This window comes from Charadrius vociferus, unplaced genomic scaffold (genome assembly GCF_000708025.1).
Source record: "Charadrius vociferus isolate BGI_N301 unplaced genomic scaffold, ASM70802v2 scaffold505, whole genome shotgun sequence".
Lineage (NCBI taxonomy): Eukaryota > Metazoa > Chordata > Aves > Charadriiformes > Charadriidae > Charadrius > Charadrius vociferus.
In genome coordinates this window covers 1,116,496-1,128,996 of record NW_009648645.1, presented here as the reverse complement: position 1 = coordinate 1,128,996, position 12,501 = coordinate 1,116,496, and the positions used below count along the sequence as shown (strand labels likewise).

At 36.6% G+C, this 12,501-nt stretch overlaps 1 protein-coding gene across 1 annotated transcript in view; it reads left to right on the top strand.

Moving 5' to 3' along the window:
* ALDH1A1 (aldehyde dehydrogenase 1 family, member A1) overlaps positions 1-10,835 on the top strand; it is a 34,584-nt gene extending 23,749 nt beyond the window's left edge. Inside the window, exons 7-13 of the mRNA XM_009886403.1 lie at positions 293-406; positions 1,477-1,579; positions 2,128-2,312; positions 4,392-4,556; positions 6,390-6,547; positions 8,093-8,167; positions 10,435-10,835. Of these exons, the coding sequence (XP_009884705.1) occupies positions 293-406; positions 1,477-1,579; positions 2,128-2,312; positions 4,392-4,556; positions 6,390-6,547; positions 8,093-8,167; positions 10,435-10,507 (873 nt within the window). The 3' untranslated portion in view covers positions 10,508-10,835. The remainder of the gene's footprint in view (positions 1-292; positions 407-1,476; positions 1,580-2,127; positions 2,313-4,391; positions 4,557-6,389; positions 6,548-8,092; positions 8,168-10,434) is intronic.
* Positions 10,836-12,501: the final 1,666 nt, after the last annotated feature.

Here is a 12,501-nt window from a genome sequence, read left to right as displayed (position 1 = left end):
AAAAGAAAAAAGAAGTTTATTTCTTGTCAACAGCACTGAGAAAGAACTAAAATCAAATGTACTTTTTTTTTTTTAAAAAAAAAAAAGATCCAGTTCAGGAGCCTAAAATGTAAGTGGGGGAAAGAGAGCATAAATCAGGTGAGAGTGAACATATTTGGGGCGCTAGGGCTGAGAATGGCTGTATATCTGAGAAAAGGTGTCTGGAGAACTGAAAAGGAAAGTAAGACCATATTACGTGTTCTTCTAGTCATTATCCATCCCCAAATTTACAGTGTTCTCTCTTCCAATTCAGGCAGGATTTCCACCTGGAGTTGTGAACATTGTGCCAGGCTTTGGACCCACCGCTGGCGCAGCGATTTCTCACCACATGGATGTAGATAAAGTAGCTTTCACAGGCTCTACAGAGGTACTATAATGAATGCAAGAAAATACAAGCAGGAACTGTGCCCCTCTGATTCCTAGTAATGATTTAATGTCTAACTTGTTCTATGTAACTATTTTAACTTCTTTCTTTCTTTTGGCTTCTGGTTTGTTAAACAAAGTCTGTTTAATGATTTGTTGGTTATTATTAACTTTGAACATGTTTAAACAATGTTTGTATTGCAGTAAAGCCCTTCAAATAAAGGCACTCTATGAGATACGATAGATTCTAGGATACAAAGCCTATTTTAAGTCTTGTCCTTTAAAAGGAAGACATTTTCATAACTTTCCATTTGCTTCTTTTTTTAAGAATAATTATTTTTAAAATGCAAAAAGTGAAACAGGCTGTGGTCCGTTCTCTTTAATTTTAATACTAACAGGATGGTAGGAGGGTGCTTCAGAAATCTCATTCCTGGTTCTGCACACAGTTAAGTGAGGTGATGGATTTTTGGTATTTGAATGAGACTAATGATCATCTGGGTGGTCTTAGAAGTGTATTTGAATATGTATCAGTTTAATAATTGAAAGGAAGGTCATTGTTAATTTTCCCTAACCTTCACTCTGAAGAAGTGTGAGTGATACAGTTGAAGATTTCTCAGTGCGGGCATTATATAACTATATCCTTAACACTATGCATTATATTATCTCTCTGTATGCATTCTACATGGAAGAGTTGCCAACCAGTCTCTTTAACTTCTTGGATGTACACTCCAAAGAAAAATTGCCTCATGTCAAGGATGAGTACGCAGTGCCTACTTTAGAGTACAGATAAAAGCAAGTAGAGTGATAGTAACCAAATAAGAACCAGACATCTTTGGCAGTTAACATAAGGGTGTCCAGGGGGAAGCTCTTCTGGAAAGCATTCCTGGTTTGTAGACTGCAAGTCATCTGCACCCTGACTCTTCTTTTCAAACTATTTTTTTTAAATTTATTTTTCATTTTTGCAATTACTGAGATAATAGACAGTAGACAGCTATGAACTGATTTTCACTTTTGAATGTTATTGAGGTCATAACAAACTTTTTGAGATGAAGCTGTCTTCTCCCTACCTTTTAGGTTGGCAAACTGATTAAAGAAGCAGCAGGAAAGAGCAATCTGAAGAGAGTTACATTGGAACTTGGAGGAAAAAGTCCTAACATTATATTTGCGGACGCAGACTGTTAGTAGCATTTTTGTTATATAAACCTAATCCTTCTGCAAATCCCATGGTTCTTTTTCCTTTTCTTTGTCAGTAAATTATTTGTACCTGTTTAATGAAGGAGTAAATTTTAATGTTTTCTGCTCATGCTACTGTTTTAAGTTAGATTGCCACCAAAAACTGGCAGTTACAGAATGATATGAATCGCTGTCAACCTGTCCACCCTTAGTATAATTAAGGATCATCCTAATGCAACATGAATGCAGAACTAAAAGCAGCTAGATGGAACTTTCTAGCTAGATACTCCTCTTGGTACTGCTGATAAGCAAATAATGTTGAATCTACATTTCACGTAGAAGAGCTGAATGTGTGTTTGTATAGATGTACTGTGCTAGTCTTGATAAGAGCTGTTTTGGACATAAGTAAATGGATGAATATCTGTGTTTTAAAGGGCCATAAAAATGAAAAGTGCTAAAAAGGGAGATGAGATGGAGTGACAAAGGTTTGTAAAGAAGTTATAACGTGACCAGTCAAGTTTATAATCTGATGAACTCTGCATTTCTTTGCAGTGGACACCGCTGTGGAATTTGCACATATTGGTCTGTTCTACCACCAGGGACAGTGTTGTATAGCAGGATCTAGGATTTTTGTGGAAGAGCCTATTTATGATGAGTTTGTTCGGCGGAGCATTGAACGAGCAAAGAAGTATACTCTTGGCAATCCTCTGTTGCCTGGGGTACAGCAAGGCCCTCAAGTAAGTAACGTTATGTGTTTCCAGTGTAATTGTGACACGATGTCACAGTTTAATGTACTTCTAAACCTGTTGTTGCATTAGTGTCAAGGCTAAGTACAGTTGTCTAGTGATTGTTCTGGAGGACTGGCAGGAAGAAACTGGAGTGATGGTTGTTTGTGCCACTATCATAGGCCTAAGGGTGAGATTTCTTTCTCTTCTCTAGTTCCTTTTAGTATGGAATGGGAACAACTATATCGAATATCTCTCTTTGTCTTCAAATCCCTTGTTGTGCTTTGACTAATTCTTTCTAGAAATAAAAAATTATAGTTTGTATCACACATATTCACTATGCTCTCTTGTCATGGAGACTCCTGAAAGCCATATCTGTCCCTTCAGTTCACAGACCCTCTGGGGCAGCACCTGCCTCAGGCAGCAAGTTTGAGTAATGCTTTGCACAGTGGGCACCGAAGAAGAGCCAAAAGCCCTACTGGAATGCAAAAGATCATATATATGCTAATTCACACATTATTAAGAAAAATTATGGTGATAATAATAACAAAGGAACGACTGACAGCAACATGAGCTGTATCATCTAAACGTTGTCTTCTCTTCAAGATGTTTATGCACAAGACATATTTGGCCACCAGAGTAGCAGAAATTTTATGTCTTCAGCGTGCAGTAAGGCAATTGTTTGAAAGCAAAATGACAAGGGGAGTGCAGCGAACTAAAAATCACCTCCTTATAAATATTCTTATAAATCCATATCCTTATAAATATAAGCTTTCATCACAGCTTTAGCTGAATAGCTGTTTAGTCTAATATGCATCCAGGGTTCCCCAGAACCTTTGAAAACATTGATGTGTCCTATGACCATGGTAGTACTTGTTGCTCAAACTGAAATGCGACTTTTTTATTGCACAAATAAGAGTATAAGATACACACCGAGATACACACCTACTCTGCTGACTGATGAGTATAATCACAGAGAAGAAGCTTCTCTGCAAGAGTCCTCCTAGAAGTAATCTCAGTATCTTCATCAGCCACTGCTTGAAGGGCTGAACTCTGAAAGAGTGAGTAAAAAAATCATGAAAATGGAACAAACAAAACAGACAAAACAAGCAAACAAACAAAAAATCCAAACAAGATGGTGTTAGAGGCCTCTACCAAGCAAGCTTTACCATTGAGTTTTCCATGGCATAAATGTTAGCTTGTGCACAATTTCCCTTCAGGTCTGAAGTGGTGACTGGTTGATTTGGAAAGAGAGGATAAGAAATTATGTACAATCTGTTTCTAGTCCCCTTTTCCACTATTTCCTTTTATCTGCTTTGTCACTGAAAACTGGAAGGAGTTAGAGAAATATAAACCCCTATTGTACTGACACCATAAACTCCTTTTCCAGCCAAAGACCATGCATTTTGCTATAGTGTTGAGCCAAACTGCAATATGCTTTGCATATGTTAAATTTGTTGGTAGGCTTGGGTGAGTAGAGGGACAGAGATTGGCTTTATACTGTAAACAGTATGTCATCTGTGTTTCTCAAACCAAGAATGTAAGTGTCTTTATTCCACTAATAAATCAGAAAGAAGTGAAAACAGCACTGAATTTCAGTTATATTTTACTGTTGCTTTTTAACTTCCTTTACTAGTTTAGGAAAACAGCATTGCCAATCTACCAGACCTAGTGAAGTACAGAAGAATTGTGCTGCCTATATCAAGCCCGTTTGGTTGGGGTTTTTTTTGGAATCAAGCTCAGCAATTTTTATTTTGATGAACCATTTGCAGCTGGCAAGAGTACTGGGAGAAGTATAAAACACATTCATTTTATGGATTTTTTTCTTGTTTTACTAAAGAAAAACAGGATATCAGTCCCTCTACAGCAGATTCTCCTATGTCAAAATTTCTGCTTACTGGTTTATTTGAGAAAACTCTGTAAAGGTCTGAGAAGTTAATGACAAGAATATTTGCAGGGCCCTCCAGCTCTTCCACTTCAACACATCCAATTGAACAAAGCTGGAACATTGTTAGGTTTTGGTTAACGAGTTAGAAGACCAATTGTTGTCAGTGTATACTGTTTTCATCCCTGTGATATCTTTACATTTAGATCGATAAGGAGCAGTTTCAAAAAATCCTGGAGCTAATTGAGAGTGGGAAAAAAGAAGGAGCCAAACTGGAATGTGGAGGAGGTCCATGGGGAGACAAAGGTTACTTCATCCAGCCCACAGTTTTTTCTAATGTTACTGATGATATGCGCATTGCCAAAGAAGAGGTAAAGAAATTCTTGGCAGTCTGTACTCTCCCTGGAGATTGTCTGTTTAAATGTCTGTACAAAATATCCATTTTGAAGGTCAAATGGCTACGTAAAAACACACTCAGTAAATCTGTCGTTCCATCCTGGTGGTGTTTAAAATGCTTTTCTTGGTTTCTGATTCCTGTTTCACCAACTCAGTGGAGGTGAGGGAGAGGAGTATGAGGCTGGCGTGCCAATAAAGGCTCCAGTTTAAGCTGGTAGTAGATAAGAAACGCTGAGGTTCAGACTATTTACATCACCCCATACTGCCCATATTTCACGTATCAGAGTCACAGTAAGTCACAGTAAGTAACACAGAAGTAAACCTTGAAGGCACAGCTTGTGAACTCTTAGCACTGCCTAAGGAGCCACTTACATTGGAGTTTGGACACAATATGCACTGAGCAGCTATTTTGCAATAAGAGAAAATAGATTGTGCTTCCATGGTTATTTTGTTGGTGGCAATTACAGAAAAGCAGTTTTGCCTCTGTAAGGTTATTTGACCTAGGTCAATTTGCAGAAGTGTCTTCAAAGCTTTGAAGGAGCTTTTACTGACTCAACTAATTTGGCAGTGCCCAGGCAGCAATGATCATTCAAAAGGAATAACAGAGAGTAAGGATTGCAAAGCTGCTGTGCCATTGAGAAAAACAGTTCTGCAAGCACAGCCTCAAAGTCTAGTCATGACCTCTTATCTGTTTTTTTTTTTTTTTACATTCATCTTGATAAATAACTGCTGCAATTGTGCTGCAACTGGTGAACATTATACTTCTTCGTACCAGAAAGCTCCTTCAAAATTTTTACAAGCCTAGGTGTTGTTTTATATAGCCACTGATACTGCTGATACAGTCTGCTAAACATACATAGTACATTCAGAAAGAATCCACTGACTGAGTTAAAATGAACATCTAGAGTTAATTGGGAAGGGGAGAGAGCTGTAAAACAGCAGACCTCTATGAGAAATAATTTGGATTGTTTCTGCCAGTCTGTGAGGCAGGTAGGAAACTGCATTTCTGTTAGTTTCCTTTGGGTCAGCAGTACAAGAACTGCTTCTCGCGTACTGTTTTGAGTGTATTGAATGATGAGACCCCAGAGAGACAAGGCAACTTAAAGAATATCCAGGAATATCAAGTGGAAAACTCATGATCCATGGGAATGGAAATAATTAGATGTGGTAATGCCCCCCTGCCCTACACAGCCTTGGCACTGTGTGGTGGGCATGGGCACCTCGGGCTGAGAACACGAAGTGGCAGTAGTGGGAAAGCCAAGCCTGAGGGACTATTATCTCATATAACACCCATATGAAGAGCAAAATCAGTTGTTTCACTTGGTGTACGTGACCAGTTGTGCCACTACCTGCAGAGACAAAAGTCTAATACAAAGTTTAGGGGAACGAAATGTTAAATGTCTTTCTCAACTCTAAAACTGGAGCTTACTAAGAAAACACTAGTTTGGTGGTAACCAGCATAGATATGTAACATACTGTGATTCTGTGCTAACAATCTTTATGGTGGGTGTCTTTTCATCTTTTTTTTTCCCATCATTTATTGTTTTGTTTATTTATTGTTTTATTAATAATTTTACAATAGGCTATATTGACTTGACCCATACTACAAAAATCTTATATTTATGTGAACTTATAACTGTTTGTAAAACTCTGTTCTGAGGTGTACACTCTTGACTGAATTAATTCAGGAATAAGGCCAACTGACAGAAATATACTTTAAAAATATGAATTATTTACTTTACTAGATTATTATTATTTATAGTAAGCTATACCAATCCACTTCGTGTGCTTACATGTGTCTGAAACAGATATTTGGACCTGTTCAACAAATCATGAAGTTTAAAACTATAGATGAGGTTATCAAGAGGGCAAATAATACTACCTATGGTTTAGCAGCAGCAGTTTTTACCAAAGACATTGATAAGGCACTGACGTTTGCAGCTGCTCTTCAGGCTGGAACAGTATGGTAAGTAATGGCTTTTTTTAATTCTTCGTTCAGAAGTGCAGGTGCCAATGGCAGTTAACTGTAGGACATTTTAACACGTCTTTGGGTGGTATACTTTTATATTTCAATTCCTTGTCATCTTTAGAGAGGCAGAGTAATGTCATCCTCCTGTGTCTCTCTTTACCTCACCTTTCCATACTTAACATGCTGTTAAATAAATACGACCTGTAAGTCTTCACACAATTGTCCTGTAAACTCAGTCTAAAAAAAAGGAAATTGACTTGCTTAAACAGAAAAGAGACAAAAGGAAAAACAGTGAGAGAGCTACTTTCCTTTCTGTTCAGGATCTGGACGTAGCCCAATACATACTTAATTTGCAGGATGATTTTCTGTACTGTGTAAAGAAATTAATTACCTGAAGTCCTGTGGCCATTAACCTTGGCAGAACATCCACATGTGATAGAAAAGATTGAAAAAAAAGCAGTTTTAAAAAAGGAAGGAAACACAAGTGGAGGAGAACTGCTACAAGTCCAAGGGCAACTATTTCCAGAGATGGAAAAGAAAGAGGCAACCCATATGGAGCTGGAAAAGCAAAGGCTGAGATCCAGGAGTGAAAGCTTGGAGGAATAGCAGACTGAGCCTAATGACTGTCACTGACAGGGACCTATATTTCCCTCCAGTTGTCTCTGTGCATCGGAAAGAGCACAAACGGTTTTACTTGAACACAAAAGCTGTGTGCAATTTACATTTTATGTGAAAGAACTTGCAACCAGCACAAATTCCTGCCCAGGTCCTGTGACCTAAAAACATGAACTTTCTAAAAATAAGTTAAGTGTTTTGACTCAGGAGTTGGTATTCTTTAAATGGAAGAAAGTTTAAAATAAAAGTGGAATCTTTGGATTTTATTCTTATGTGATCACCGGTTTGTCTAGGAATCCTTAAGTATGAGCAGAACCTCATTTGTTGAAACCAGTAGACTGGCAGCAGGAGAAATTATAAGATATGAAAACAGAGAATACCCAATTTGACAATGTTGAAAGACAAAAAGGGCTTCTCAGCTAGGGAACAGGATGCACATCCTGCCAAAACTTTTCATACTACAAATTCCCCAGTGAAATTCCTTTCTTACCCATTACTGCATGTTTGTCCTTAACCACAAATGGAATATGGTTTAACAATGAGCAGAACCAAACAAAATTTCCTAAATATATACTGAAGCAATCCTGAATTTACCTACTGCAAGCGTACCTGCAGAAGGCTTAATTGTGGCTAGTCTTTGGTTTGAGAGTTTGTGCACTAGTTAGGGAGGAATTTTGTCATAACTATCAGAGAAAGATATGACTGTCACTGTGCTTGAAGACCCCTGATGAGTGTTAGAACCCTGTAGTTTTTGGTAATGCTTTGTTTCTTTGAACCTTGAACTGCACATGTTTTTGAAAATATATTACTCAGGTATAGTTTGTGAATGTCACCAAAGATTTTATACAGTCAACAGAAAAATACTGATTTTTCAGAAGTGAAAACAGTTATTTTACACTATCAAAAGTAATTTTCCTGTTCCTCCAGGGTTAATTGTTACAGTGCAATGTCTGCTCAGTGTCCTTTTGGAGGATTTAAGATGTCAGGAAATGGACGAGAAATGTAAGTAAATACTTTTCAAAAACATTCATAACTAGGATGTCCAGTTTGAGATTTTGTCAAATTAGTCTATACAGTGTTTAGAGACTTCATGTTTTCAGACAGTGTTAAACAATCAATTCCTCTATAAAACAAATAAGAAAATTACTTAGATACACACTTTTTTCAGAATGACCATTTTTAGTTACCTGCAGTCTACTGATATGTAAAATTGATCGTTGTGTTTATGGTTTACATTTTTTGCATATATACAGAAAATGTCATTTGCATCAAGATATATATGTCTGTAGTTTATGTAATCCCCCTTACATGCTAGGTTTTCGAAAACAAAAGACATTTCAAAATCCTTGCTTTAAACACGAGTTTTCAGTTTAAAAGTCTTGTGACAGCAATGTTTTTGTAGCAGGTTCCAGCTTCGTCTAAAGATATGACAAAAACAGACCCCTGTAGTCTTCAGACCTCTGGTCTTCTCCCAAACTATAAGTAGAGGAGTATAGAGAAACGATAAGCTAATCAAATTCTTTCAAACTTCTAAGGTTTATTCCAGTTTCAATTTGAATCATGTCCTGTCTTACCAATGTTCATCCTAATCTTCATATTGGCAAGATAATTATGTAATGTGTTATATCATGAAACATTTGACATCATACATGTTCATTACATTACGTAGAATTATGTCTTCTGGGGTTTTTTTGAACATGAGTCACAAAGAGTCTTTTGTTAAAAATGTCATATACCTGGGAACAACAAATTATTTTTAAAGCAATGAAAAAAATCAAAATATATAAGTTTTCCCTATTATTCAGCCAAATGCATAATACTTTTAATGAATAATAGAAGTAATTAAAAAATATATGTGCAGACACAGTGCTTCAAAGCTTCTTTTTCTTTTTTCATATTTTTATGAAGAGATAAAGGCTAGGGTTTTCATGCTTGCTCATCGCTGGATTCAATCTGCTCCTGATGGCAGAGCTCCCACTGACTTCAAAGGAAAGAGAGTTATGCCAATGCTGAGAGCTTTAGAAAATGTCAAAATGAAAACAAACAAACAAACAAACAATAATTTAGGCCATTTCTATCAAAGACTGTTTTGCATTTGCTGAATGCCAAAAATTGCGAGATCATCAATTCTGAATTACAGAGTTCTGCAGAAATATTTTGGGGATTTATTTGCTGTAAATAACAGGAAAACAACAATAGACTATCATAAAGATTCATATTCGCTATAACAGTGCATTTTGAAGGAGTTAAGCTTTTGTGCAAATAGGGTTTTTCCTAACGCTTGGTTCAAAATATTCCTGCCAGAAGACAAGGAAGGAATTAACACCAGATAGATGTCTGCTATGAAAAAAAATATTGTAAACATGTGGCAATCAGTTTTAGGAAAGGCAGAAATATGTGTGAAACAACTGCACTGAAATCATCAGGAAGTCAGTGTGTCAAGCCATTGACGCCCTTGAATCCCAGAATAAAATTCCCTGTATAATTCTTGGAATGATAACACCGTTATGAATTAAACTACTGGGTGTCACATACTAACAGAATGCCTCTTCAAAAATGAAGAGAATCAGTAAACACTTTCCAGTGGCACCAGAGTCCCAGCAACAGATTTCTGTTTTGCATACATGTGTATCTAGTAATATGGCAGTGAAAACTGTATAACATTACACTGTAGCAAACTGTTCTACAAAACAACCAATTCTGTCTAAATAGTTTGACTGAACGAGATGTCAAACACCTAGGCACCTCAGCAAGCTTCACCTCATCGTGTAAAATGTAAAGGTGGAATAGTACTAATGACACGTCAGTAAGATTTAAGTGTTTTTCACTCTCTAGGAGATTTTATAGTGGATTAATTATGTCCCCCATTTACTTGAGATGAAGCATCTATTCTTTGACTCTGGAGAAAACTTTTAACATCAGAGAAGGGCCTTTGCAAATAACCTGTTGAGCATGCTTGTGAAGTCCTAACGTGCCTGACTGATTTGCTGCACAGAAACCCAGTTTAGAAATGTACTTAATTGATTACACACCATTCTTTTGTACAGAAATGAAATTGTTCTTTCTTCCATTTTTCTAAGTAGACAGTTGCTGTAGCTTTTTGAAAGGCTTCCAGCAGTAGTCTAGCTCCACAAATTTCTTCCGAATACGTCCAGTATGTTTGTTATACATCTGTTCAATTGCACAGCACCACCAAAAAACCCATCCAGGACATAACTCATATAAAAAAGCATTAGCATAAATATTTCTCTTCGTTCTCTTTTGTCTAGGGGAGAATATGGCCTTCATGAATACACGGAAGTTAAGACTGTCACAATCAAAATCCCACAGAAGAACTCATAATGCTGCTTGAGGAGCAGAGTTTAGCATCTTCAAATGAATCTAAAAAGGCTATCTGAATTCTGAAAAGTTTTATACCACAAATTATTCATTAACCATTTTCCTTTCTGATTGTATAAGAGGTCCTTGCTTACATTAACAATATAAAAATAAATGTAGAAAATTGTAATGTGACTAACAGAAAAAAGAAATTTTAACGTCTGGTACATAGCTAACTAATTTTGAAAATTTTTTGAAAATTTTGAAAAATTCAGAAAGAACTATTTTTTATTTTCAGTGAAAGGTCTCTGTAGTGCTATGAAAATGTTCCTTTTCAATATACCCTGCAAGTACAGTTTGAACTTAGGTGCTTTCTAAATGTTAGATGGCAAGCTTTCTTTGCATTTTCTTTTCTTTGTGGCCTTAACAAAAGCACTTACGAGTAATTAGCAGATAGATACTTTTCTGTGTCTTTCTAAAATAATAGAATTCTTCTAGATATATTTCTTAGACTACTGAATTTGTTCATCATACTACACAAATGTAACCTGGATAATATTAAAGAATATTAAAATCCACCTTCAAAACTTAATATAGCTCCTTTCGTTTGCCTTTTCTATTACACTGGTTTACCCCTGGGCAGTATGTATTTTATATCCTTAAAGATGCATTACTGTCTTTCTGGTGTGTTTAGAACATCAAAAGTGTACTATGTTGGTGATATGGAGACTAAAGTCCCTAATTCTTCAGCAGTAATATAAATGGAAAAAATTGAATACCCAGAATACTGGACAATTTGCAAGGAGCCAACAGTTGTCTTTGTAGTCATAAGTATATTAAAAAGTCTTAAAGATAACAAGCAAGAAATATTGACAGGAAAGAAGAGAAGGGGAGGTGAGGGAAGGCAATCTCCTTTGTGATTTATACCTGCTCCATTTTTCCTGTACTCATACGCCTGCATGTAACTTGCGTATTTTCCTCCTCCTCTTTCCTCCTCTAGTCCACTGTTTCCCTTCTTCCTTTTTCCTCAACCTCTCGTTTTCATATAGTTGGCTATTCTCATAAAGGCCCTCTGCTAATACACGTGTCCCAAGCTCATCATAACCTCTAAAGTCTCTCAGTTTCTGCAGCTTCAGTGTTTCACAATTCTCTGCAGTGCAGCTATCAGCACCTTCTGATGGCCACCCATCACCAGCAGCCACCAGATGAGCTCTGGGACAGTGGTCTACAGACACCAAGTACAGCAATTACATAGCCTGCTACTGACAGGATCATATTTTCTCTGGACTGAATCCAAAGCCAAAATTCTTCTCTTGTTAGAGAGGGTCAGCCTTACTTACAACCTTATGTACAAGCTCTGCTTATCAGTAAGAACATAACACACCACAAATTTTTAAGCAGCAAGTACAGAGAATTTGCCCAATATTGAAAGGAAAGACATTTTGGTTTTTTTGGATAAGCTTGTCAACTTTTTTTTTTTATTATTATTTTTCTTATAAGTTGGTTAAAACCAAACTTAGATCGGGCTTTCACCATATGACCCTTCACTGGATGCCTTTTTTCACGAAGTTAAGAACCGGACATAAGATTTGTGGCACAGGTATATCTCTCCACAGGCCTCTACATTATCTGTTCTTGAAAGCTGTCAATTCCAAATCTCATACATTTGCCCTCTGAAATAATTTCATTAGCCATAGTTGTCAAACAAACCAGAACTTGGTCCCATATCAAGAAACATGTAACAAAATAGTAGAAGGAGGAAAAGAAGGAAGAGTGAATAAAAAGTAAGAATACACTGTAGCAATAATTAGCAGAGATTGTTCAGCAGAAGAAAGTGTACAGAAGAAAGCAAAGAAATCAAAATAAATGCCAAATACAGGGAAAAGAAACAAATTCCTAAGGAAATAAGCTGCAGAGAAGAAAAGAATAACAAAACACTCAGAAAGACTTTAAAAATGGTAATGACCACTCAGTATCAGAGAAAACCTGAATGCAGTGAAAGATTAAATATTTAAAAA